Consider the following 27,714-nt stretch of genomic DNA (forward strand, 5'->3'; position numbering starts at 1 on the left):
AACCCAGCCAGTAGCCATAGCAACAATCAGCTTTGCTAACTCAGCACAGACACATTTGATTCTGGGTCCCACGCGGACCGAGCTCGAGATGTTTGTCAAGGGCAAGAATGATTTCACTGTATGGTAATTGTTTATTTTTTGCGAAGTCCAACCCCTGGCCAGGTCCCGCGTGACTCCGATTGGCTAGAGAGGACATTAGGGGAGTGGGCGGAGACTCACCCGGCAGTCACGCTGCAAGGTCTTCATCAGGGCGTTGTAGGTCTCCGTGTCGAAGTGCAGGCCCTCGTGTATGTCCTGGAAGTCCAGGTCCTTGTAGGTGGGACAGGTCTTCTCGCGCTCCTTGCGTGAGGCGCGGCGCTTGTACGTGGAGCCCTTCAGGTCGTACTTGTAGTGCATGCGCAGTGAGCGCGGCAGGACGTTGTTCATGACGACCACGCGGATGTTGATCCCGCCCGACTGCATGCAGTACAGCCCGTAGAACTTGGGCAGGAGGGTCCGGGGGTTCTGGTTCAGGTTCTGCAAAGACAGACCAACAGAGAGAGATTATGTGCTGTGTGATGGCATGCATTATGTGTTGACTTCATGGACCTGTTGACCTTTGCTTTAAAAGGCATAAAACCAGCTGAAGTCATTAAGGACAGCAGATATGTCCAAGTCTTATAGTCACTGTGATCCTTGGACTTTACAATAACTGATGTTATTTTTGTGTTTGACAGCAATCGTAAGTCATCAGCTGCATTCAGATGCAGACGAACAGCTCGTGGTTAAGAGAACTGGCCATCAGTACAGTACATGCACCACTGAACTGGGTCTCAGTTACAGTTCTGCATCTACAGAAGAAGAAAGATCAGACCAGCACTAGAAGGGCAGAAGATGCTGTGTGGAGTGACACGTGCAAAGGTGCAAGCAAAGGAACAAGGTTCCAAGGTTCCAAGGGTGCAAGGGAGCAATGTGTGGTGGATCTCACCATGTAGTAGCCTGGCAGGAGCTTCTGCAGGAACTCTGCTTCTTTGTGCTGGACAGTTTTGATGATGAACTCATCATCACTGGTCAGGTAGAAGAGGGACCCGCTGGCCCCTGGGTTGGACAGTTCGATCAACGGCTCCTTGCAGATGGAGTACTGAGTGGTGGAGAGAGGTGAGGAGGCCATGAGATTCGCAGAAGAACAGACCAAAGCTTCAGTAAACAAGCGTTTTATTGACAGACTCGACAGCATCCGAGTGGAACCGAGACGTCATGGGAGAAAAGAAGGTTGCAGCGTGGCATTGCTTTATGTTTGTCTGCCCGATGTGTGCCAAGCTGCTCTCTTTAACTACAAACCGGTTCCTCAGTCTTCCTGTCACGCTCTGGCTTTTACGAGGCATGCAGACAGGCTCGGTAAACATCTCCCACTGCATCCCCAGACTCCTGCCACACTGCTGGAGCAGCACGTCGGAAAGCTTCCCACTGCAAACACAGGCTCGTCTGACCAAGACAGCGGACCATGAGGGACGTGTGGACACCAAGCCGCTCCCGAAGACCGACCCGAGGTTTGCGGGCACCGTTAAAGGGAATCTCTCGACCGGGAGGGCACCCAGCCGAGCGAGGACGCGGCATGCCACTGCAGCAGCAATTGAACCCGCTCCGGATGCCTCCTCCCCTCCCCAACCCCCCCTACTGAGGGCCTGGGTAATAAAAATGAACGGTCACACTGTGCCTCTAGCACAAACACATGGCCAATTGCATTGTGTGTATGTTTGTGTGTGTGTGTGTGTGCGCGCATGCACATTTCATCTGCTGTGAATAAATTCATAATTAACACAGCAGAAGAAAAAAAATCACGAGGGCATGCAGCATCATTCTTTATTCTCGTTTATTCCTCTTTCCTCTCACTCCTCTCCTCCCTCTTCTGCCTCTCCCTCCTGCTCCTTCACATCTCCTCCTCTCTCTGCTCGGCGCAGAAGGACAGCAGAGGGTCATGTAACGGCTTCACGTGTAATTAAACATGTAAAAATGAAATGCAAATAATGACACAGGAAGGTAAATACTGCAGCAGACGTCATGTTCACTGCATGTTCCCTGAGACCTCCTGTACAGACGTCACCGCACGCCCTGGTCGTGGGTGATAATACCGCCGTGACTGCAGGACGGGGGCCGTGCGGGTCGGTGTCCTGCTGCAGAGGTTCCTGGTGAGCAGGAGGACCAGCAGAAGCCTGGCGTGATGTGCTGCAGGCAGCCCTGAGGCTAATTACATCAGCATTACATTTCACGGACCAGGAGATAATTAACAACATGACCGGGGGGTGTGGGGGTGTGACTAACACGGCCCCTATGGCCCTGACAGTTACACGCACGTGGCTCTTCACACGTGTGTGCACACGTTCACACGTCCACAGCAACTCGCAAATTCAATTGAACTAACTGCAGAGACACTGCAGACTCACTGCAGAGATGCTGCAGAGACCAGAGTCTCGACGGGATCTGACACCGGACCCGTATGAACTAGCCCCGACCCGCTGCAAGTTACTCTCGCCCAGCAGAACAGCAGAAGTACCACGACCCTGTTTAGTGGGACCAGGCTGGAGTCTGCTAGCGTGCACTCATTAGCCCCAGAGGGTTTGGCTCACGCCCGGTGACGCAATGGAGCCGTGTGAGCTAAGACATAACACCCTCTGTAATGAGAGCAACTTGTTAAACTGGAGCTTTAATCCGCATTTTAACTGAAAAACAAAGCTGCCTGTAACAGCTTCAAGCTGGAACCCATGGGTATTCAGGAGGCAGAGGCTTTTTTACAGGCTACGTCAAGGTTATATCAAAGTGGCTTTAGACACCATACTGCAGCAAACATCAGTTTGCCACTTGTGATGTGTGGGAGAACAAATGATGGTGCTCACCAGGTAGTCATCAGGTTTAATTCCGAAGAGCTCCCGGAAGTACCGGAAGGCCAGTGGTGCGTATGTTTTGAAGCGGAAGTCGGGGTAGTGGTGCGCTGGTGTGAGGTTGCTCCCCTCACTGGGAAGGCAGAGAAAAAGCAGGACGTTAGCGGACATTCGACATCTGCAGCCGCCATCCACAAAGCATCTGTCTACATCATCTACATCAGTTACATAAAGTCATCGACTGGAAAGGCGTGACGAGAATATGAGCATTTCGGAATATGGTTCATTAATTAGTGATGTAATAATGCGCTGTATGTGGTTGGGCATTTGATGTGGTTTTAGTTTCAGATCTGCCAGATCTTCCTGAAATGGCCTGACAGAGCGATCATTTGTGAAACACTGCAGGAGAGACGTAGGAGAGACGTAGGAGAGACCCTGCTGGAGTAAAACATCCAGGCTGAGACGCCGTTTCACGTCCGCGGGAGGGTCTGCTTCCTCCTCTCTCCCCTCCCCGTGCGGCAGACGCGGAGGCCGGGCCCAGCCAGGAGAACCTCCCTGGAGACCAGCCTGGGAAGAAAGGCCTCTAACCCACTTCACCATGATGCCTTTTTGTTTCTTTTTGAGGTCTATTCATATCATAAGGGATGTTTGTATTTGGATTGGCTCTGTGTGCGTAAGAAGCTTTAGAGAGTCTTGTGATCAGCGTCATAAAGTCTTGAAAAGACCTACGAGAGCCTCACGACAAAGAGCAGCCAACCAGGACCGACCTTCGGGTCTAAATGGGTTACACCACGGCTGCTTTTCCAAAGGACTTCTCAAACAGTGCACTGTTTTGTCTATTTTAGGAGTACAAAGTGGCAAGGTTTTGCAGACTGAATCTCTCTCAGCAAAAGCACAAGACTCCAGGCTCTGCTCGCCAAAAGCCTGGACAATTCCCCTCAGATCTAGAGCTGTCTGTCTGGTGCCACTCCAGTGGTGTGCTGGTGTGGGTGGTCTACGCGGCAGACGCCAAATCCACCACTATTCACATTTCACATCTTTCGTGACACGTGTGGGTACCGAGCTCACGTTCCCTCTGGCTCCCGCGCTGACAGAAACTGTCAGTTCAATTCTTACGGAGAGTCAGTGCATGAAAGTGGGCAGGCTCAGAGGAGGCTCAGAGGAGGCTCCGCTTGGCGCAAGCACAGCCGGCCGAGCGGCAGCGAGACAGCTTCTTTGAGTCTTGCGGCTGAATGGAGGCCCTGAACCCTCACTGGTTCAGGGAACTGGTTCTTTCAGTGGTCTGTGCAAACAACATCGCACTATGGAAACACGCCGTCTGGCAACGTCCAATCTACCTGGAACGCTGGTTTCCAGTCTAAAAGCATTCGCATGGTTCAGAGGGGACTGGAGTTCTTAAGCAGCCAGACTTTCAGCAGACATTAACATCAGCTTCGAACAAAAACAACTTTGAGTGAAATTATAATCTTCAAAATAAAGACCTACATTAAATGTCAGGTGATGCAATGAAATCCATGTTTTATACACATTTCCTCATACCCTAGACAAATATCCAGCTGGACTTAGGCCTGAAGGAAGTCTCCTTCCTCGAATCAACTCAGAACAGATGAAGATACAGGCAGAGATAGCACCAGGTAGCTAGTCTGGGTAACAAATCCTCTTAACTCTGAAATTCAGTCACATTCGGAAGTCACGTGCAGTATCCGTTATGTCTGTGGATTAATGGTAGAGCTTAGTGTGGAGTCAGCTGGCCTTACCTGGGCAGAAACACACTCTCCACAACGTAGAAATCCTGCATGAGAACATCTCGGTCAGGTTTCGAGGACAGATTCCCCACCGTGTAACCAATTCCCAGCTGGATGGCCCCTTTCAGAGCCGTTGAGGTTGTCTGGTTAGGCGCGAACACACACACACACACACACACACAAACACACAAACACACACACACACACACATAGAAAATCATAGGATTAGCAGATACTCAGAAAGGTCTCAAATAGACAAAATGGAGTTTAATTTACAAAACACATTTAAACAATTGAAAACAACCTGTAAGGGGGAATTCCGAATGGCCGTCTGAGGCAAAGGCTCATTGAACAAAGTATGTAAACCATCATGAGTGATATAAGCTAATGCTAATAGCACCCCTATGCCCTGTAAACAGGACCAAAACCAGATCTATGCTCCTGTTTTGGAGTGTGGGCACCATACACATGGTTGTATTACAACAGGAGACATGATATTTGTAGGGCCGCATAGAGTCCCCTGATGCACCCCCTTTAACAAAGGGGCCCTAATCAGTGAATTAGTGCACTGTGGTGTAGGGACCCTATATACTGTATTAGGACACTGTAGCATAGGTTGTACACTCAAGGTTTACGTTTTCCTATTACAATCATAACGATCTAGTATAATTATACAATGATCATGACAGTGACAAGACACTGTGATCATCACACCACAACCCACCTAAAAGAATCCATAAAATCTTTATAGCTCAATGTTTACTTTGAGCTAAATCCCTCAAAAACAAAACAAACAAACAAATATACTTATTAAAGCTCAATCGAGCCGAACGGTTCAAGTGTAGAATGGGAAACAGCTTTGCCTTCAATGCTGGCGATGTGGGTTACAGCTCTCACCTTTTTATAGGTTTTCTCTCTGCTGGTATTGCTAGTTACTGTGCCTCCTGCTTCAGATGACATCTGTTGAAGAGACAGTACCAGAAACCGAGTTACACACAGCCAGTGGCGTGACACTCTGCTGTATTATGGGGTCTGAACACGATTGGCGCTAGTCACTGGTTTTGGTAGTCACTGGTTTTGGTAGTCACTGGTTTTAACTTTAAAATCATACATGTTGGAGCTATTGCTAGCGGCTCCTGTGCAGGAGACACCCGTGGTGGACTGACCTTGTTTCAGGCGAGAACACGGGGGCTGCTGTGCTCCTCACGGCTGCTGCATCGCACAGTCATGTGGGCCGGGGAGCCAGTGAGACTTCAGCGGTTCTACTGGAGATCCACTCGAGCCTGGAAGGGAAGCACTCCTGTTGGTGTGTGGAGCATCGTCAGAGCTTACAGTCTGTACGATCGTGTGCTTGTGACTCACACTTGTGACGAACGGGTCTCACGTTCAGCGTTCACTGACTAGAACACGCTAAGCTGCCATTCTCTCTTAGAGCATTAGTGAAGCAACCGGACCGTAAAGGACTTCATTGTGGGTGTTACTGAGTAAACTGTGAACTCAAAAAACACGCACAAGCAAATATGCACAAGCATTTGCCCACACCCCTGTGTGTGTGTCTCTGCACACGTGTGAATGTGTGTTTGTACACATGTGCGTACACATGTTTGTGCATATGTACGTGTATGAGTCTTCCTCCTCTGCCACCGTATTACCCTGGCTGATTTGGGAGGAAAATGTGACCACGTCTCCGTGTCAGTACACAGGTCCTAGTGTCTGCGTCATTACGTGCTGCCTCAATGACCTGCTTTACCAACAGCAGCTGACTAAACAAGCTCCTTTTCTCCTGATAGTCCTCCCAGTCGGTGCAGACACGACCCAGCTCTAGATACCCCTGTACACCCCCCCTGCTCTGACAGGCCATGAGGTCACACCTCAACTTCTGTTCTTAGAATCTAGCGGCACAGATAGGATCAAAGCTGTTATATCTAAAGACTCGAAGGGAAGTTGCTTTGTGTGAATGCATGAATGCGCATGTGTGTCTGTGTGTGTGTGTGTGTGTGTGTGTGCCGTATTTTTTTGTCAATTGTGATTTTTTACATCGCAATCGAAATTTGTCCTCCGCTTTTAACACACACACACACACACTAGTGATTACTAGGGGGCTGTGGATCACACGTGCCCAGAGCGGTGGGCAGCCCTAGCCCGGCGCCCGGGGAGCAGTTGGGGTTAGGTGCCTTGCTCAAGGGTACCTCAGTCATGGCCTCAGGTCTGGGAATCGAACCCACGACCCTCCGGTCACAAGACCAGTTCCCTACCACCAGGCCATGACTGCCCCATGACTGTGTGTGTGTGTGTGTGTGTGTGTGTGTGTGTGCAACTATATGCATAAGTATTGGTAGGGGGCATAGCAGTAGAACCTCCCTCAGCCTGGACGCTGCGCTAGCTGCAGTGATGTCTTCTCGTAAAGGCAGCGGAGAAATACCAGGTGTCCTGTGAGAGGCTGAATGAGGAATAACGGGCCCTTGAGGGCCCAGGCATAAATGGCCTGGATGGCAGTAGAAAGATGTGGGCCGTACTCTGGCAGCCAAAGGCTCCACTGGCACTCGTACCGCATTGGTGTGTGTGTGTGTGTGTGTGTGTGTGTGTGTGTGTGTGTGTGTGTGTGTGTGTGTGTGTGTGTGTGTGTGTGTGTGTGTGTGTGTGTGTGTTTACACCAGCTACTGGGAGAGAGTACAGGGGTGCACAGTACATAGGGGAGAATCAAGAGAAGGGAAGGAGAGAGTGAGAAAGAGAGAGAGAGAGAGAGAGAGAGAGAGAGAGATTGAGAAAGAGAGAGAGAGGAAAGAGTGAAAGAGTCAGGGAGAGGAGAAAGAAGGGATGAAGTGAATGGAAAATCACAAAAAGAAACTGCAAAAAATAGAGGGATGAAGTAGAAAGCAGCAGAGTGGTAGAAAAAGAATTAGAGAGTGAGAGAGTGAGAGAATGAGTGAGAGTGGGAGAATGGGATAGTGAGGGAAAAGGAGAGTGTGCCAAAAAGGCAGAAAACAGAGTGAAAGAGAGAAGGAGAGGTGATTTCCTACAGATTATCAGTCACTTTGTGTGTAGAGTCTCCAACACTCGCGTGCAAACACAGCCAAGGTCTCCTACCACCTTCATTACACAAACACCTCTCCCAGGGCCTACCGGTCCACACACGCCTCAAACTGCTCATTTCCTGATTACCCCCGACCATTACCACATGCAAACAACTCGAGCCATGAGGAACATCTGAAAGTACAAAGTGAAAACAGCTTTTGAGAGCATTGATAAAATCGAGGTTCCTTTTTATCTTGTTACATTGTCTCCAATTTGCTTTTTCCTTGGTTAAAACAGGTGAAAACATTCCCAGCACATCCAAACACCCAGTCCATGTCCTTCTATTCATGGAAATGTGAGGACAATTTATGGAAATGTGAGGACAATTTGTTAGTGAGAGGCTATGAAAATTGTCCACTGCATTGTGGCTCCTATCAGTTTGGACTTCATCCTGCTAACAGCACCAGATGCTAGCACCCCTGAACCCTTCTGTATGGGAAAGTGCAGTACATTCAACATGCAAATCTTTATAGTGTTCTAAGAAAAACCTTCTGACAGGAAAAACAATGAATTTGAATCTGCATCAGAGGTGAAGATGTTGAAGGTTTCATAAAAATCAGCATTGCAGTACTGTATGTTCAAAGAAACTCCAAGTGCCTGTTTGCATGTGCACCTAGAAGAGTGTGACATTCCTCCCTGACCTTTGACCGGGGCGTGGCCTGCAGGCCCCCCTCACACATCCATCACATTCTCCAGCACTAGCACACATGGGCTGAGGCCCCCACGCTCAGCCGTCTGGCGAGGCACCACCGAAGACAAAGGTCTGGAGAATAACAGAGTCAGGAACCTGGTCAGGAACCAAGTCAGGAACCTGGCCAGGAACCAGGTCAGGAACCAAGTCAGGAACCAAGTCAGGAACCAGGTGGATTCAACTTTTCTGATGAAGTTTACTGAAGGGGTCAGAAACAAACATGCTGGACAATTTTTGCAGTTATTTAAGTATAAGTCGTGCTGCTCTGTTGTCATGGAGCCATAACGTGGTCTGGAGATGAATCTTCACTGGGGCTTTTTAGGGATATACGCCTCACAGATGCTCTGCCAGACACTAGCAGAGAACTGTTGAGAATACTTGTCTCTATCGTCATAACACTTTCATATCTGTCCTCTCTCTCTGTGGTTGCTATGAACCACAGTGCAATGTCTGTAAACAGAATATGAGACAGAGGGAGAGAAAGAAGATGGACAAAGAGAGAGAGAGAGAGAGAGAGACAGAGAGAGAGACAGAGACAGAGAGAGGCATGTATCATGTAAGGCTGAGTTAAAAAGCTACAGTGTGGGACATTTTCGATAATGCTCTGGTAAAGTGTGACTGTTCTCTTCTACTGGCTCTTGACTTTGGGTGACATGCTAGTCAACCCTACATGGTTCTTTTAAACAGGCTGTTTTCAAAGCTCTTCAAAACAAGTAACTGCGGCTTCTCTGCCCTTTCCCTCTTCATTGCTGCTGTTCTCCTGAATGAGGTTCTTAAACCAAATTGCTCCAGCTGCATTGCCACACTGTGAGGATCTATAAATACGTGTAATAAAAGCATCTGCCAAACACGTCTGGATCCGTAAACACGACGCATGAGTGTGGGTGCGTTGTGTTGGGCTTGGGTCTGGCGCGTGGTGACAGCATTACTTCTCTGTCATGAGTAAAGAACACGCATGCTCTCCAGAACACGCCACACAGTCCTTAGAACACGCGTGTTCTCCAGAACACGCCATGGAGTCCTCGGAATGCCTGATGTTGATTCCTGCTCTGGTGCAAAGCGTCTTCGGTAGCTGCCGGCGTTACAGAGCTGGGACGCTGGGGTGTTGTGCAGCGATGCCAGTGCTTACAGACGTCTGGACGTCTGACGTTCGGCACGCAGATAACAGCAGTCCCACCTGCTCTGCCTGTTATGACTGAGATATTCCTACATGGCCCCAAGGCGTCTGTGGCCTGACCCTCCCTGACAACAGATACCTGCACATCCAACAATGGAAACTTCTCAGGAACTCTTATAGGCAATAGCAAAGTAGCATAAGCACTGTGTGTGTGTGTGTGTGTGTGTGTGTGTGTGTGTGTGTGTGTGTGTGTGTGTGTGTGTGTGTGTGTGTGTGTGTGTGTGTGTGTGTGTCCAAAAGTATTTTATTTGTATTACCTCCACAAGAAGGAAGAACAGAAGTGCTTTCGTGTCAACAACACCTTAGCAATGGATGAACCTTTAACACCATAGCAATGGATGAACCTTTCAGAATGTAATCTTACATTTCATAACTTGCCTACACTAATTGTGAGTTTAAAGTTACAGTTCAGGACTCAGAAGGCTTCACATGCAAACAGGCTTTGTTCACAGAGGAAGGATCAGTCTTCAGTGGGCTAACAGGACACAATGACAGACATTACATAAGCCTTTGAATCCTGGATAAAAATGTATCTTGCTGAAGGCTGTAATTGAATATTGTGTTATGAAACATGTTTGAAAAGCCCTGATTTAGGAGTCACAGGGGAAGTTTACACCAACCCAGCATAAATTTGTCTTTGTGCTTTTGGAAAGAAAAAAAAAACAAGATTAAAATTGTAACAGTGTTGTTTAATGGCAAAATATTTAGGGAAAAATAGATCTTGGCTTGCTTCAATCAATACTAAAAATACTGGCAAAACAATTCAGAGTGAGTTTATTGAGGACCATATTAACCAACCAGAGATCCCAGAGGGAAACAGTGCTGGTTCTGTCTCCCCAGAACCAGACCTGCTCCTGACTCACTCGTCTCACTCCAGCAGTGGAATTTTAGTTATGGGCTTTACAACTGGCGACTGCACACTCGCCAATGCAAATAAAGAAGGAAACGCTGGTCGTTACAAAAGGAACTCTGTCACACACACTTCACGGCGAGGACAATATGGCTACTGAGCCTAATTTAGCCTGCGCAGTGGGCTGCCTGTAGGCTATGCAGAGCAGTACCACACCTCAGGAGTGTTTGAGCACAAGGAGCAACGCAGACAAGATGTTTGTAGTGTAAAGGAGTGGAAACCATCTCGCCATCTCTGACGAACAGGGCAGGGTGTGTAGTGGATGGTATGAGAGATAAACAGAAAAAGGGGGAAGAAAAAACTCCAGAGAGAGACTGACAGGGAGAGTGAAAGAGACAGGGAGAGAGAGAGAGATGGAGAGACAGAGAGGGAGAGACAGAGAGAGACAGAGAGAGGGACAGATGGAGAGAGAGGGAGAGACAGAGAGAGAAAGACAGGGAGAGAGAGAGAGGGAGAGAGAGAGATGGACAGAGACAGAGAGAGAGATGGAGAGAGAGAGAGGGAGAGAGAGACAGGGAGAGAAAGAGGCAGGGAGAGAGAGAGGGAAGGAGAGAGATAGAGAGAGAGAGAGGAAGAGGGGGAAGGAGAGAGATAGAGAGAGAGAGAGGAAGAGGGGGAAGGAGAGAGAGAGAGAGAGGGAGATGGGGAAGGAGAGAGAGAGAGAGAGAGGGAGAGGGAGGGAGAGAGAGAGAGAGAGAGGGAGATGGGAAAGGAGAGAGAGAGAGAGAGAGGGAGGGAGAGACGGAGAGAGAGGCTGAAAAGAGCATTGGAACTAAGTCGTGTTTACTATTCGAGGTGAGTCCCACTCTGCATGCATGAAGCAGCGCTGGACCAAACCCCCGCAAGGCAGGCGTCTCCCAGCTGGGCCAGCAGTGGAGATGCACTGCAGCAGAAGGAGCAGGAACAGAGAGAAGGAGGGAGGACAACTGAACACAAACTAATACGCAGATGTGCGTTCGTCGTGTAAATTAAGTAGATGGTGACCTAAATATCTGTTTAAAATGCACAAACCATGACCGAGCAATCAGCTCACATGTGCAAAGTACGAGTGTTCATGGCTGGTCTCAGCATAAAAGAGGGCTGCATCCACCATGATCTGCTCCGTTAGGTGGAGAAATGGAGTTATGGAATATCTGATGGTTGGCAGAAAGATGATGCCTCAAACTTGGCTGTTGTTTCTTTTTATTTATGCTCCCAAACTTCAATTTTTGGGATGATGAATTTTGTCTATGATGAATCTCACAGCCCTCCACCTCCCCAACATTCACCCACCTCCTGTTCCTCTTGCCCCCCCCCCCCCCCCCCCCCCACCCTCCATCTACAGCAGGGGAGGATCTGGCTGCTCCCACATATGGAGGCCACCCATGATTTTAGCAGAAATTATACTCAAGCTCTCTCCCCCGCTCACAGTCTCTGTAACGCATCAGAACCAGATAATCTGGAAATGTCTTCATCACAAGCTATCACAAACAACAAACATATCAGTCCTCAAAGATCAAGAGATGTGTCCTGTAGTCAGCCTTTGGAATTACAGCCTGTTTTTCATACCTGTACTATCGCAAAAGAACGTGGGTAACTGATCTTAGATCCGCCCTCTTTTTCTGAAGTGTAGAATATCTAACGGGGTCCAGCTTTTGCTCTGTAGGTTTGGAGCTCCAGCTTGAAGCTAAAAGGTTTTCTTCTGTTTCTTGTCTTCCCGCCCCTGGTTGATCCCCCCCCCCCAACCCCCCCGCCCTCCTGTCTGGGCAAGCACAGCATGGCGCCAGCCACAGGGTCAGCGTTCCTACTGGGTGTGATGGGCTAATGGACGCAAGGCAAAGGTAATGGAGCAGGGAGCTGTTTAGGAAGGAACAGGATCAGACCCTCCACAGTCCTCCTGGGGCTGCTTGGATCAGTCACATGGCTATTGTACTTCAAGCATTGTGGCACCGAATGAAAACACAATCTCCCGCACGGCTACAGAGTCTGACGTGCGAGGGATTTGCTCCAGGGGGGGAGTTAGCGTGCGGAGTGGTGATCGCACCGCTGGTGTGCTACTTGAATACGAGAAGCTACTGGAAGCGAGGCGGTTGCTAAACAGCATGAGAATAAGCCCTGCCTGTATGTCCTGCCCCAAGTGGGATTAATAACCACCTGAAAGAGCCCATGACAATCATTTCCAGGAAATTTGCAGGCCACTTAGGAAGTGCTACAACTGGACACAATTAACCAACCCCACCTTCACCATCTCCTACACCCCAGAAGATGAGAAGGGCAGGATATGGGCACATCCAGGTTCTATTGACATTATGCAACCAATGACGTGTGGCAGCGTCCGTATTTACTGTTAATACAACTCGGAGCCTTCCCAAGCTCCCCGCGGATGTTTGAAGTGTGAAGACGTAAAGCCAGCAGGGTGAGGTCTACAGGAGGTTCCTCGTCTGGCATCAGGGAAGGAGGTATGCATGATCCAGCCAGTATCCAAGCCCCATGGCACTCAAATAGATCAGCATCGTGATGGCACTCAGCTTTATAGTCAATTCATGGCAAATTCGTAGACTATGTACGAGGGAGAAAAGCATCTTTAGGTTTGGTTTGGTCTCTGCTCCCTCCACATGAAATATATGCTAATGCAGTTTATTTTTTGGATATGTTTGCTTCTGCCATCTTTGGGTGGTGGCCTTATGAACATGACCTCCCAGTTTAAATAGCCTCAGGGATTTCATAACACTAGGACAGTTCTGTAGACAAAATATCATAGCAGCCTTAATAAAATGGTCACACAGAAGGTCCATGATTAGATTCAGTTTTCCTCTGTAGGAGTTTAAAGGAGAAAAACTTTAATCATTGAATGGAGACGATATCAGCCTGTCCGCCTGCGCCAACAGCCAACCAATATTATTTCTCAAATACTGAATTTACATAGTAAAGGCAAGACTGACAAAATCAAAATAGCTCTGTAGGGCTCACACGGGACATGGAAACCAGAGAGGGAGGGAGAGACCGAGAGAAAGAGAGAGAGAGAACACAAAACAAATGGAGAGAGGGAGGGAAAAGTAAAGAGAAAGACAAAGTATAATTATGTCCATGTCCATCAACATTTGAGTCAATAGTTGTATTTCAAAATTCACTACAAATGCCAAAAGCAGACAGCCAGTCTGCCAGATGAGATCTTCCTCCAGTGTAGAGTCCTCAGCACATTTCAGTACATCGTTTACCATTTTTAACCTTAAGAGAAAATCCCAATCTTACAATAAATGGCCTTCAGTGCGGTTATGTAACCAGCACAAGCCAGAACACACAAGGCCAGTGTAGAGTTGCATACGCCATGTGAAATGAAGCTCACATGCTGGTCACTTTATTATCAGGCCTATCCACTGATTAAGGCAGTTCTGTGAGACAGTAATACACTTTGACCTTTGGCAATATGAATATTTCAGACAAATAGTACAAGAAAAGTAAAATGCCTCCCCATCAGAGTACAGAAGGAATATCAAGTACATTTTCAAGAAAGCTGCAGTTGAGAAGTATGTAATTTGCAAGTGCTATGGATTGACCACTGGAGAGCTGAAGGATGGAGAGTGGATCTGAGGATCATGAATGGATCTGGAGAGCCAAAAGATGGGAAATGGATCTGAGGAACTGAAGGATGTGGGAAAAATGGCAGAAAAAACACAGTTGTTTTGTCAAGTCAGTGTGATACATGACCTTGCTGCTGAGACAAAATGGTCAGTGATATGATAAACAGCATGGTATTACAGTAACATACAAGACATTAGGATTTTTCTCAGATATCCTTTATACTCATGGAGTAGTGAGTTGACTCTATTAGCAGTCCTCTGTTGGGCTGAGGTGTATTAATATCCTGAGGTGGATTTGCATCCACTGCTTTCCAATTCAAAAAAAAAACCTGGCACGATAACCTTTGGCTGTAATGATAAGCTAAAAACCACACTCCCACACAGAATTGTCACTCAGAACACACCCTTCCTGCTCCTGGCCAGAGCCAAGCCCCTACTCTCATACCACAGAGCGTCACAGCCTCACCTGAGGCAAATATGCTACGTTTGCCTGATGGTCCCACCTAGCATGAGGACATCGTAGCTGGACCAAAGTAGACACAGTTTGACAAGTGTGATAATCAAGAGAAACACAGACTAAAGATGCCATTAAGATAGACCAAGAGACCCATTCTCCATGAGACTGTCCCCCAGCCTGTCCTCATCAAGCCTGTATTGGACAGCAACCAACAATGTGAATAAATGTTCCTCACAGTAAAGAAACTCAAACTCATTCTGTTTCCCAAACAGAAAAGAGTATTTCTCTGATATAGGTAAAAAAAAAAACTAAACACAAGCCCCAACTCATAACCACAAAGAGGAAACAGAAATAAGAGTGTTGTTATACTTCACTTAAAGAGAATTCAGCCATTTGCATGAACCACGCAGACAGTGCAAACATCTCATTTCCATGAATGAGGTTACCACCCCTGAGTCTGTCTGCAAGTCAAACTTTATGAACACCTGCTAACTTTTCAAAGCAATCGCAATTTACGCCTCTGTGTAACATCATTAAATGGATCTGTTGCACTACGTGTTATATATCAGCACCATTCTCTGTAGGTACATTTACGACATTCACTCTCTTTATCTGTGGCCCCTGTAACAGTTACTAAAGTGGAATTACGATGAACTGGCGATAAGCTAAATCTACATCAGCCGATTCACCACCAAAGCCCAAACTTGTGACTGCAGGCCTTGTACACATGATCGAGGACCAGTGCTTATTTTGCATATTCTGACCTTTTCCTTCACATTCAGACACTCCAGACTGCTCTATGATCAGCGGAAGAGAGAGAGAGAGAGAGAGAGAGAGGGAGAGAGAGAGAGGGAAAGAGAGAGAGAGACCTCAACGCGGTGACGTGTGTGTGTGTGTGTGTGTATATGTGTGTGTGGATGTTATGTTGACCTGCTGTGGAGGAATGTCGCACAGCATTGTGGGACCAGTAAAAAATGTGCAGCGTCCTGCTGTTGGAGCTGCCGTCTCCTCTCACACATTCTCAGCGTAACAATGATGTAAGAATCACGGTGGAATATGACAGCATATATGTGCAGCCTCTGATCTGAGATTACTGACACATCTGCAGGGAACAGGAACTTTAGTGTGCTGTGAGAGCAATGGTCAAGTTATGACTTACGCCTCCGCTCTTCATCACAACATGTTCTCCTTACAGACGGAGAAAGATCACCTAGATTTCCCATAATGCTTTATCATAACCTTTCTAAATCATAATAAAAGCATGTGGGTCCAGTATCCTGGCTTGGAGCAGCTGTCAAAGATGGCTCCTGGAACTGTGAATCTGTCAGTGACAGTGGTGACTGTATATATATATATATATATGTGTGTGTGTAAATATGTAAATATATATATATATGTGTGTGATAGATAGATAGATAGATAGATAGATAGATAGATAGATAGATAGATAGATAGATAGATATAGATAGATAGATATAGATGCACACATGTATGTATGTGTGCATATGTATATGTGTACATATATATATATAATTATATATATATAATTAATAATTATTATATTATATATATATAATATATATATATAATATATAATTATTATATAATAATTATATATATATAATATATAATTATATAATAAATATATATAATTATATATAATATAATATATAATAATTATATATATGTGTGTGTGTGTGTGTGTAAATATGTAAATATGTAAATATATATATTTATATATATATATATATATATATATATATATATATATATATATATATATATATATATATATATATATATATATATATATATATATATGTGTGTGTGTGTGTGTAAATATGTAAATATATATATATGTGTGTGTGTGTGTGTGTGTAAATATGTAAATATATAATTATATATAATTCTGGAAATCTGATGATAGTTTCGATAAAATGACACAATGATCGATTAGTTGGTTTCATTTTAAATTGATTCTATGCATTCTGCTGTCAAAGACAACAAATACACGACTGTTCATAACTCCGTAAGTTCCATTCATATGATATTGGTAAGTTCCTTTAAACCAAAAGAAGAAGTATTGTATTCACGGTAATCAAACGGTCAGGTACACCGTTCGGTCGACTCGTCAGTGGGCTTCACACGTTTCCAGAGACCCCAGACACACCGCTGCCCTGCAATATTACGTAATTTCACACGTTTCCTTCAGTTCAAACCTCGCGTTGACATTCGGAGCGAAACGCTAAGCAGAAAATATGACACTTTACGCTCGGTCCTCTCACGACAGTACGGGCAAATGCGATCATTAAGGTAATGGTAATTAACGCCATCTCTTCTTTATGAAATCAGTGTTTTTCATAAGATTCCCCAACATCTATGTTTTTTTTACCTATACTCTGTTAAAGTAGTAAAGACGCGCGCATTGACAAAATCGAAATATTTAGGGTTTGTTTTGATGGGAGAACGCATCTTATCTCAGTGATAACTACATGCCCCCCCCCCTCGATGAACCTACCTTCACCTTGGACAGGTGGGCTACTCCGCAGAATGCCTTACACCAATCTGGCCGAATGATTACTCGGACGGGCCTTTTAACGTGTCTTGTCGTGCGGGTCTGGCTGTCAGAGCGATAGATTTAGACTGGCTGATAGTCCAACGAAAGTCTCATAGACGCTGATTTCTTCCGGCGAGCGAGCTGCTGGCTGGTTCGTTAAATGATGAAGAGAATATAACGCATGGGAACCGTATGCCTCCGCCTCCCTCACGGACGACTCATAACACAGTACTTCTGAGAATCAATGTCCAAGTTTCTGCATGCTGAAATAAGACCGCAGAAGTCAAGTTCAATACACTTACAACGCCACCTGCAGGGAGACTGTGATCTTACACTTCATATTGGTAATGGCGCGTTTGTATTACTCTATTAATATTCTATTCTACTACTCTGTTATTCTGTTCTGTTTAATTCTATTATAATATCAATTTAATTATTATTTATGTTTTCTCTCATCTATCTATTCATATAGGCAGATAGGGAAAAATCCACATAATACACATACTGTACATAGACAGATAGACTTTGTGAAACCAATAACCGTGTGGAAATAAAATGTTTTATTTATTTCTAGGACTTTTATTTTGAACATTGGTTGCCGGGTTCGACTAGCCACGCCCCTCGCGGCATCGTTCCGCGTCTGCAGGGGAACCGAACAGCAGCGCTGTTATCTGACGTTATGTCAAGGTTAATAAACAAAAGTCAGTGTGTCTCTGTCTTTTGTGTGGGGTTTGTTTGGAAACGTCTCCGGCCAGCCAAACTGTCTCCGTGTGTCGTTGGAGTGCGCGGGAATGAAGTGGCGTTAAACGTAAGTTGGAGTAAACAGACGAGGTGTGTAGCCACGCTAGCTGTGTTAGCGTGCACATGCTAGCTGAAGCTCCATCTTCTGCTCTTGAACTGTGAAGTGTGGAGGTCTGAAGTGGCACTAATCTGTTTGTTTTGTTTTTAGCCAAGATGGTGTGCACTTTACAACACTTACTCAAGAAGGCTGGCCTTGAATACAGACGCACAATGGGTAAACACAACTGTGAGGGCATTAACATTGATATTGGAGGAAGACATCTAATCTAGTGTGTCAGTGAGCATTGTCTGTCCATGTAGTGCATAGAAGTCAACAGCTATATATCTGTGTGTGTGTGTGTATTTTTGTAGCTTATAGTTTTTAGCCTGTTTATAGATATTATTTTAATTGCAGTCTTACGACACCCTTTATTAGATAACCAGCAATAGCATACCAGTCGCTAATACAGTCTGCAGGACTTACCAACTGTTTTATTGCTCTGTGAGTGGGGTGACTTCATACGTGGCGATGTTCAGAGAAGAGGGCTTCATTTATCACATCCTCCATCTGAAGAACATGCCCAGCAGTGCAAGTAAATGAGCCTTTTTGTCTTTGCAATCTGAGCATGGGGATTAGTCTGGCCCCATTTCCCACAATGATGACTCTAGTCATTTAGTCACTGTAGTCACCATGTGGTGTTGGATGTGTTTGGATTTCTGATGTCCTGTTTTATGTCACTTGGCAGGCAGTTAACAGAAGCTGCTTATGACAAGGTGGCGAATGAGACCCTGGATGCATTAGCTGAGTACTTTGATGACCTCACCGATGCCAAATGCACTCCCGCGGACTATGATGTCGTCTTCTCGGTGAGTACACTGGAAAGGCCATTACACAGATGAGCAAACCCTGCAGTCCACTTCATCATGTCAAACCTGCGTGATTCTTTACTCCCATCCCCAAGTAGGCAGGGGAGACCATTGCATTCCTTTAATGTTTGATGTCAGGTGCAAAAAAAATTTATGGCCACTTGGGGGTGCTGTTGATGTATGAACACCTAATTAAATGAGATCTAATAACCTGGGCTTTCAGTCCTATGCTGACTTTATATCCTTGCACCTGCATGCCTGTAGCACTATGCAGTATGTATTATTTTTAAACAGTTTAATGCATTGATGTGATGTGTGTCTGCTTGGACTGGCTAACACATGCAGTGGTAGCCACGCCCATCAGTCTTAATAGCAGTTTGTAATTCTTCCCATGACAATACAAATAATGGAAATTGACATGGTTTAGACATATAAAAAAATATCCATGTGAAGTAGCCAAGTAATTTCTCAATTTGTGCTGTTGAACGTGCACCAGTTCTTCAGAGGTGAGCAGATCGGCACGGGCCTCTTCCTCTCCTGTCTGTAGGAACCCTTGACCCACTTCAGCCAGAGCTGCTCTGCAGGTGGTATGTAGGACCAGGCCATCAGTGCATCTGTGGAGAAACCCTGTTTTTTCGTCCTAGTAATGGACCAGATGCTACTTGTGGTCAGAAGCAGGACTGTGCAGCTATGGAGACTGTGCTCCAAGCCAAGTCCATGTGGGCTTTCTTAAGAATTGCACTCAGCAAATAAGCAGCGGGGCAAATAAAGCTTTCTGCATTTGACTTGCCGTATTTGTGAAAGTCCGGGTTTGAATGACAGTCCTGTTGGTAGTCTCATGCCAAGATCAGCAAGTAAGGTTTTTCCAAATGTCCAAATATTTTGTTGCAGCGTTGCTGTTTGTGAGAATAAGGCTTTGAAAACATTATGGCAGTGTTCCTTTCTCTGTCTTTTTCCCCAATCGTCGAGGGCTTTGACCCTCTGACCCGTCTGATCCGCCCACAGTCCGCTCCCTCTTGTTGGGCTACTGTAAGAGAACGCATGAGTTATGAAGGATTCGTTCTACAGGCAATTAACACTGAGCAGTGAAGAATGCAGCTCCATGGTCCTGCCACAACTCCAGCTAGAGCAGCGTCCCCTCAGACCTTGTTCACAAAGACTCTTCCAAGTCTGTCTGTGTGAAACACGTTGTACATAAAACACATCTGGGCTCTCAGTTGTGTGCTTACCACGTGTGTTCCACTGCTGTTGTCCTAACTCACAGTGGCTTACTCTGTAACGGCTGAAGGAAACGTTAGCGTCGACCTTGTTTCCAGGCTCATAGACGTGTGCCCATTTACGCTTTCTCAGCATTGCTTTGGTTCCACCGTCCCGTCGTGTTAAGCGCATGACCTGCTGTTGAGTCATAGTGCGGAATCTCTCAGCTCTGCGACAGAACTGACACCTCCTATCAAGAAAACTGATTAGCCCACTCCTGTGTCTTAGAGAGGTGTCCGATTGTGTTTTTGCCCATTAGGAGGGGAAGGGCTTTAAATAGATATAAATGTCTTTTGAGAGATTAAAGCTAATTTTATGACCAGTAACAGCTGAACAGAAAAACACCCTTAAGCTTATGAAACTTGTGCCAGTCCCACAGTGTACATCAGTTGCCTGTAGCAAGTAAAGAATCTTGATATATTCTGTATTTTACTGTCTGCTTGTTTATAAGTTCATTTGTGAGCACCTTCCACACTTTCAAGTATATAGTATAATAACCCAAATGCCAGCAGCAAATGCAAATATGCTTCACTGATTTCTTCTGTGACGTATCCTTCTAACAATGATTGGAAATTTTAAGACACACTGCACAAGAGAGTCTGTCAATGTAGTGTAAATGTTAAAAATAAAGATTTATGTCTTCAAGGGGCAAGGAGGGTTTTTTCAAGATTTCTTTTTTGCTCACTAGCACCCTCTGTATTTCAGCTCAGGTACTGTTACTATGGCTTACCCTAGCTCTACAGCTTAAACTCACCCGAGGTGACCGAAAGGGAAATCTCTCACTCTTTTATCCATCCTTCCTCAAATATCACTGCCTCCATTCAAGTCTGACCTGCTTCCATATTCATATTCATATCTCCGTTCCTGAATGTCTTGGGAGGGGCACCGTACGCTGGAGGAGGAACTGTCTGTGCGTGAACTTCCTTGCACTCCTGTGCTCGGGCCCTGTGTGGTTCCAACGGCTGGGCTGGCGTGATATCTGCAGGACGTGCTGACAGGTTGATTGGTCATTCACACCGTCCACAGCCCCCTCCTGACTAGATAAATGTCAGACAGGAAGCCTTCGTCAGCCCCCCCTCTGAGCAGTGAGACTCTGCACCTCCCTGACGCTCTCACATCCAGTTTGGACACACAAGGTGCTCCATCCACTTCTGTGTCCTGGTGCCGTCCCCACCGATAGGAAGATTTAATAAACCAGACTTTTTAGATCATGCGATCAGACTGTCTGAGATGGCACCGAGAGGTTGAGCTGAGCTGCCAATCCTGCAGATCCAGCAAAGCCTTAAAAGACACACACACACACAAACACACACACACACACACACACACACAGACTGCTTTTGGGAATCCATGCCAGGCGTTTTGCATTTTGTAGGTTTCTGATCGTGTTTGTGCCTGTCACTGGCATTAGCCTCAAGGATGTGAGGGGACAAATGTCTCTTCTTCCTCTTTCCAGAGGCATCTGGCTTAATTAAACTTCTCCTTAAAAACATGGCCAATTTGTAACATAAGCTGTCAGCCCCAAGCTCGGCCACAGTCCGTAGAGAATGCCATTATTTTAATGAAAAGACACAAAATAACAGTAGTTCAGTTTGACTTGCTGAATTGTATGATGTTCCATGTTGAAGTATTCCTTCCCAGACAGCCCACAACACGAATGAGCAGTGCCCTTTCACACCAAGTGTTCCTTGCTTTCACCCATGTGACCTCTGTGAATGCTCTGCATCCAATCACACTGTTTCTTTTTTATCAATTTTCAAATCTTCCTGCATCTGCTGGGCATCTGGTCGGCATAGTCAGTAAATTCCTATAACATCTCACTGGTCTACTGGGAAATGAATGACTGGACTTTGGTTTAAAGAAATGTTTCGTAAGAGAAATCAATTTTTTCTCCTGTTTTCACAGAGTGGCGTTCTGACCGTCAAGGTAGGAGGTGGACATGGAACCTATGTTATAAATAAACAAACACCCAACAAACAGATATGGCTGTCCTCTCCCACAAGGCAAGCACTGTTGTCTTTTTCTTTGTTTTTACTGAGACATTTTAAGTTTTAGTTTTTTCTTCTTTTTTTTTTTATTATTAACTTAGCTTAAAAGCAGGTTGTTAAAAGCTAGTTGTTAAAAGCAGGTCACTTGTGTTAAGTTTTATTTCAGTTTTTACTTTACAACAGAAACATTAATAGCTATATACCTAAGTGTACCGTATGTGTTTTGGTTCCAGTGGGCCAAAGCGTTATGATTGGACAGGGGAGTGCTGGGTATACGCCCACGATGGCATGTCCCTCCACGAGCTACTTGCCAAAGAATTATCCACCATCTTTCAGTCAGAAATGGACCTGTCATGTCTCATCCATTCCACAAGGGGGCAACAGCATGAACAAACCCCCTCAAAAAACACTTGCAGTCCACAGTTCATACCTGCGGGAACCCACACGTGCTAACACAGAAGAACTGATGAGACATTAATTCCTTGAAATTTCGGAAATGGACTCACACAGCAGCCACCTGGCGTATTACCTGTCATGCCTCACGACTGTGTAAGGTTAGTTCTAAATAAAGATCTCTTCCATTCGCAAAACCTGACATCTTCAAGATGTTTTCATTTGGAAAGGTTTTTATCATTTGTATTTTTATTGTTTTAAAACATCATCACTGAACAAAAAGCAATGCAGATCAACCAACGAAAGCAAGAGTGGTGAGAAACAAGTCACTTTCATATGTCAGCATAACAGTATGTCGAATGAGTCTGACAATGATAATTATGACTTGATGTTCTGATAATTGTGACAACCTTTTTAAACCTTTAATAATTATAACTAATTATAATTAATTTATTTTACCATATGTGATTATCTTATTGCAGAGACAAGTAATTATTGTTAATATATGAATTGCCCATCGTTAATGTATCCTGAACCTTATTGAATATTGCAGAATAGCCATAGGCAGATGACTGAGATCTAAGGGCCCTAAATATCATCATAAGCTTTAACAGCAGTGCTACCGGTTTAGACATCTGGCCATTTCTGGAGTGCAGACAGAGGAATACATAAACAGAAGAGGTTGGGATTATAGCAGACAGCTGGATGAGAGGTTGTTGGGTTTTGTTTGCTGTTTTCCCTCTCACATGCTGACAGCACTTGCTATATTTATCAATAGATAATAAGAAAAAAAGAAAATGGAAACATTATAATGTAATGGGTAATATTTTTGCCTGATGTCAAAGATTTGTCATAATAAATCTGCAATCAGCACAGTGATGAAAATTGAAGTGCACATTAGTAAACGTTGTGGCATCTGGACCTAGGGAGTGGTGCACAGTGAGGACTCCCAGAATGCACTGCATCTCTCCTTACACTGTGTTTAGATAAGTCCAGTGTTTCATTTGGTGTTCCTCACTTTGTGATAGAGTTGTTTCTTGAGCAGAAATTGCGTTCTCTGGTTCGTCTTCTGCTCTGATGCTGCCGTGCTCAGGCGGTGGGTTCGGTCACTTTGCCACGGTTACTTTTGTTGATAACATTCCATTATATTTACCATGTATGTATGCTTTTAATGATGACTGTTAACAAGAAATAATGGTCTTCTTAATTCCACTGTGTTCTATATTATGCTGCTATCTCACAGCTGTTATCTTGTGATTATGGCAGGAATTCATATTTCTGCTATTTTTAATGATTGCTCAGTGAAAGGAAGAAGATATTGCAGTCAATAATGGTCGCTTTGGTTTCTATAGAATTACTTTCATACGCGCAGGTGAAACGCATGTGTTTGAAGAAGTGCTGACGGCTTTATCGACTTGCTCCTCTTTGTACACAGGAATATGCAAATCTGTGATAGCACTTGAAACACCAGACCATAAATAGCTCAAGTTTCCATGGGAACACTGTATCATTGGCCACCGGTGTCAGTCAGTTTCCCCATATCCAGATACATGGCCCTCCGGGAAGGCTAGCTAGTCTCCGTAAGAAGCTCCTCAGATGTTTCTGTCTATGATGAAACTGTGACTGGCAAGTTTTTTTGTTTTTTTTTAGCGCTGATAATGCAACTTTGTTCTAGCTGATGTACATTGTGGAACAGGTTAAGTTCTTCAGACACGCCCATTAACACCTATAACTTAGCCTGCAGGTAAAATAGGTGGTTGTGCCGTTATGTTAGCCTAATGACTGCAGAAGTAATGATGGGTTTCCAGGATTTTGTGAAGCTTTAAGATAATAATCGAATGATTTTTGTTTCATAAAAGAAGTTCTGAAGACATCACTACAACAAAGGTAAGTTTACGATGAATTGTCTCCTGCTAACAATGAGTAACCTGATTGTACCAAAATGAAATGGAAGGTTTTGAGGGTCAATTTCTTATGGGGAAAAAATTTATTATGCCGAACTTCACACATCTAGTGCCGTGTGAGCTGCGAATTCAGTGATCGTTTTCCGCTCTGTAGGAGGCTGATAAGAGGGCGCTACCATTCGGTCCAGATCATCCAATCAGATCAGCTCCATGATCTTACATCATCATACGAGCGCGTTCTTTGCGGTTGTGGTTTGAAGGATGCCGCAGTTTTATTGTCTGAGCTGGTAAAGGATCCTAGTGTGTAAAGCCGATGTTTTTATAACTTACTGATACTATCGGTGGAGCAAAGTCCAGCTGCTGTCTTCCTTGAAGATTAAACTTCTCTTCTGGAGAGAAGGAACACATTACCTTCCTTCTGTTTGAAGAGATAGAGACCCACACATTGAGCTTGTCGAGAAGAATGATGTAAGGCCTTTATAAGGGCCTAAATTACGTTTTTGCAGTGACCAGTGGTACTGACCTATGTGTTAGCAGCGTTCAGATTGAGGCAGTTTCGAACAATTCAGTAGGATATACGAAAATATGTATTAAAAGGTTGTCATGCCTGTCTTATTGGAATTTACAAATAAATGGGAATATAAAATAAATTATAAAAAGTAAAAAAAATAATTATTATTTGCTTTTGTTTACATTTGGGTTTCTTTTGTTTTGGTTGTCTTTGCCACTTTTAAAAGGAAGGTTGTAATTCAATCTTTCTAAGCTGAGAATTGCAGCAGCATCTCTGGGGAAATTTCCCAGCTCCGGCATTTCTGAAAAAACACAAGAAAAACATAATGGGCCCCACATATGGGAGCTGCAGGTGAGTGAGGGCAGTCCCCTCTAATAAACGCACACCTTCCTGCCTCTGCGCTAATATCAGCGCTACGAAGCAGTGAAGCCAGGGTTACTAGCTCCAGGCTGTGTACGGGCCAGGCAAGCAGTCCTGCTGTTGTTGTACTAGACTGAAAGGATATTGGACAGTGATCTAATTACTGAGTGTACTGAGTTTGCACCAGGTTACTATATTACAAGGCTGAATTCATGGATTAGTGAGCCACCTTGACTTTGAGTTCCTCCTTAGGTCAGCTGTCTTAACCGAGACCTTTTCCTTCCATATTAAAATAGCCCACGGCTCTCTCTTAGGTGTATTCAGCTTTCTTTGTGAAATGCAAACCATATTACTATTTCATTATTATATACAAAGAAATAAACTTGTACAGATTCCCTCTCTGTCATGCCTTGAATAAACTGGTGGTCTCTGTCACAGCTGGTTGAGTTTCTGTGCGCATGCATGACTCTGTCCCATTCTGCTTATTGATTATCAGAGCAAAATGCATACAGAGATGTCATACTGGCCTTTACCAGCATCTGCAGGAGGTCAGGGTACAGCAGTAGTGCTTTGCAGTGCACCACACACTAGCGGAGGAGGGAGGGGCCCTTGCGTGACACACTACCACGGCCCGGTTACTTTACTCACATCAGGGGGGAGGGGGGTGTGTTGTTACAGCAAAATGCACAGTGGTCTTGAGAGGCCGAGGGTAGTGTGTGTTGGGCCCTCACACCCAGCTCAGAGAAGTCATGGAGATGCATATTACTGTCACGGTTTGTTGTGGTTTTCTGCCAGTGAATGCAGACCTAGCTCACGCATAGTTGTAACACACACACACATTGAAAGTGTGTATGTGTGTGTAGCATAAATATAGCACACACTCCAGTCCAATTGCACTTGTGCACACTAACATGCATTGCCTTGTATGTGAGTTTGTGCAACCACAAATGAGGGTGTGTGTGTGTGTGTGACACAAAGTGACAAACCTGGTCTTCAATTATACTGAGCCAGGAAAAAAGAAATGACCAGGTGCACTTGATTAAAACCCACTCTGGAGTATTGATGGTTTGGGGGAGTTTTTCATGAATAACAGTGACCCTCTCCTGATTTATTCATGTGCGTAGTTGGCCAGATGAGGTTTAGATGCAAGCTGGGCAGAGTGTGTGTGGAGGGAATGGTGTATTTGATTTCAGTAAAACAATTTACATTGTCATTACACTGGCAATGAACAACAAAGCAGGTTATGTAGACAGATGAGAATATACTTTAATTTATTTGTGAGTATAATTTTTTTGTGATCATTACATTATATATACATATATATACACATATATACATCATGGACAAAATATATATTTATTTAGGTGAAACAGCCATTATACTGACTCCTAGTGTGGATGTTTCAGAGATTCTGTACTAAATCTATTTTAAACATGGCTGCTTCCATGTGGAGGACCCACTCTATGTGGCATAAACTGGTTTGATGGCTACAAACCAATGTGAATCTTCATTTCAAGTGAAAATAATAAATAAATAGTATAATTTCATCACTTAGAAAAATAACGTTTGCTACGTTTGGGTGGTAAAAATGACTTATAGTGCCTTTACAGTGTTGTGTAGAGTAAAAGTTAAAGGTGCAGTGAGAGCCTTTGCTGCGTGTAGCCGCGCGTGTTACTCAGGCCCGGCCGTGTCACACGGGCCTAGCCCTGTCGCAGGATTAGTGTCCTTCCTCCAGTGCACTGGCCCAGCGGGTCATGACCTCCCTCCCCACGATCCATCAGTGCTTCACACTCGGACTGGATGGTGCTCTCACCAGCCCCGCCTCGCCTGTTCTCCCTGGGCCGGTCCGGTTGACAGGGCCACTGCTACAGCTACACTCGCTGCCCCGTCCCAAACACCCCACCCCGCCCACCCCCAGCTGCAGTAGTGGTGGAGGACGTTTTTCGCCAGGCGATTCTGTCCTTGAAAGTCTTCTCCCATGCTGAGATGCCAGCTGATGCAGTTCTGCCCCGCGCCCGCGTTTCCTGCACCGTGACGTGAGCACCAGCCCTGCTGCGGTCACATGGACCAGACCTTCATCCTGAGGATCTTCTGTACAGCTGTGCGGCTCGTGACTTATTAGATCAGCCAACCTCTGCAGAGAGGACCACTTAAACAGGCAGAGTGATAACACCTACAAATAAAGTCTCTGTTTCTACCTACAAGTTTCTTCATATACAAACATCATAGCTTATATTGTTGTAATACAATATAATGTTCTGCACAGTGTATATACTTCACCTCTTTTTTACCCTTTTGGGAAAATGTACATTCCCACTGGTGTACTATTGTAAACTGTGAACCCTTACACCATGACATGTAACTCAACCCAGTGAAACTTAGGACTAGCTCTTCTGTAAGTAGTCAAGTGATCTTCTACCTCCATAATATAATATAATCCAAACCCATAAAGATTCGTCCTGTCCTCACTGATCTGCTGAGTGGGACAGTGAACGTTCACCTTTCCTTCATTTCAACATGAGGCCACAGATTTACAGGCCTGATTTACAGTGTTCAATATCATGGATAAGCTAGGTACTACTGTAACTGCCTGTGCATCTTCTAGCACCATCTGATCTGCTCTG

At 45.0% G+C, this 27,714-nt stretch overlaps 2 protein-coding genes across 5 annotated transcripts in view; one reads left to right on the forward strand and one right to left on the reverse strand.

The window, feature by feature from the left end:
- Window positions 1-17,221, reverse strand: part of pip5k1bb (phosphatidylinositol-4-phosphate 5-kinase, type I, beta b) — a 30,677-nt gene extending 13,456 nt beyond the window's left edge. The window contains exons 1-7 of one of the 2 annotated variants that reach the window (XM_077004219.1): window positions 16,992-17,221; window positions 5,770-5,886; window positions 5,501-5,563; window positions 4,616-4,746; window positions 2,874-2,991; window positions 968-1,120; window positions 220-516 (exon numbers count right to left, since the gene is read on the reverse strand). In XM_077004219.1, the coding sequence (XP_076860334.1) occupies window positions 220-516; window positions 968-1,120; window positions 2,874-2,991; window positions 4,616-4,746; window positions 5,501-5,563 (762 nt within the window). In that variant the 5' untranslated portion in view covers window positions 5,770-5,886; window positions 16,992-17,221. The remainder of the gene's footprint in view (window positions 1-219; window positions 517-967; window positions 1,121-2,873; window positions 2,992-4,615; window positions 4,747-5,500; window positions 5,564-5,769; window positions 5,887-16,991) is intronic. The other variant, XM_077004220.1, reaches the window with a different exon arrangement.
- Window positions 17,222-17,237: 16 nt separating this feature from the next.
- fxn (frataxin) lies at window positions 17,238-26,967 on the forward strand. Of its 3 annotated transcripts, XR_013130591.1 has the most exons (8): window positions 17,238-17,374; window positions 17,605-17,838; window positions 17,980-18,057; window positions 18,318-18,403; window positions 18,557-18,677; window positions 21,840-21,937; window positions 22,156-22,476; window positions 22,599-26,967. XR_013130591.1 is itself a non-coding variant. In XM_077004222.1 (7 exons), exons 2-7 carry the CDS (start codon window positions 17,710-17,712, stop codon window positions 22,373-22,375), a joined length of 732 nt encoding a protein of 243 aa, XP_076860337.1. In that variant the 5' UTR covers window positions 17,238-17,374; window positions 17,605-17,709; the 3' UTR covers window positions 22,376-22,512. The 3 variants fall into 3 exon arrangements, 2 of the variants coding, with proteins under 2 accessions (XP_076860337.1, XP_076860338.1); XM_077004222.1 differs by lacking the exon at window positions 22,599-26,967 and having other exon boundaries at window positions 22,156-22,512; XM_077004223.1 differs by lacking the exon at window positions 22,599-26,967 and having other exon boundaries at window positions 17,980-18,045; window positions 22,156-22,512.
- Window positions 26,968-27,714: the final 747 nt, after the last annotated feature.

The sequence above is a fragment of the Brachyhypopomus gauderio genome, chromosome 4 (genome assembly GCF_052324685.1).
Source record: "Brachyhypopomus gauderio isolate BG-103 chromosome 4, BGAUD_0.2, whole genome shotgun sequence".
NCBI classification, from domain to species: Eukaryota; Metazoa; Chordata; class Actinopteri; order Gymnotiformes; family Hypopomidae; genus Brachyhypopomus; species Brachyhypopomus gauderio.

What these genes read in the sequence shown, in the direction of transcription:
- fxn (XM_077004222.1), top strand. Translation starts at nt 17,710, where the DNA reads ATGTCAAGGTTAATAAACAAAAGTCAGTGTGTCTCTGTCTTTTGTGTG. An exon ending in CACAATGGGTAAACACAACT is followed by an intron (nt 18,058 to 18,317) that starts GTGAGGGCATTA and finishes TTGCTCTGTGAG; the next exon opens with TGGGGTGACTTCATACGTGG. An exon ending in ACTATGATGTCGTCTTCTCG is followed by an intron (nt 18,678 to 21,839) that starts GTGAGTACACTG and finishes CTGTTTTCACAG; the next exon opens with AGTGGCGTTCTGACCGTCAA.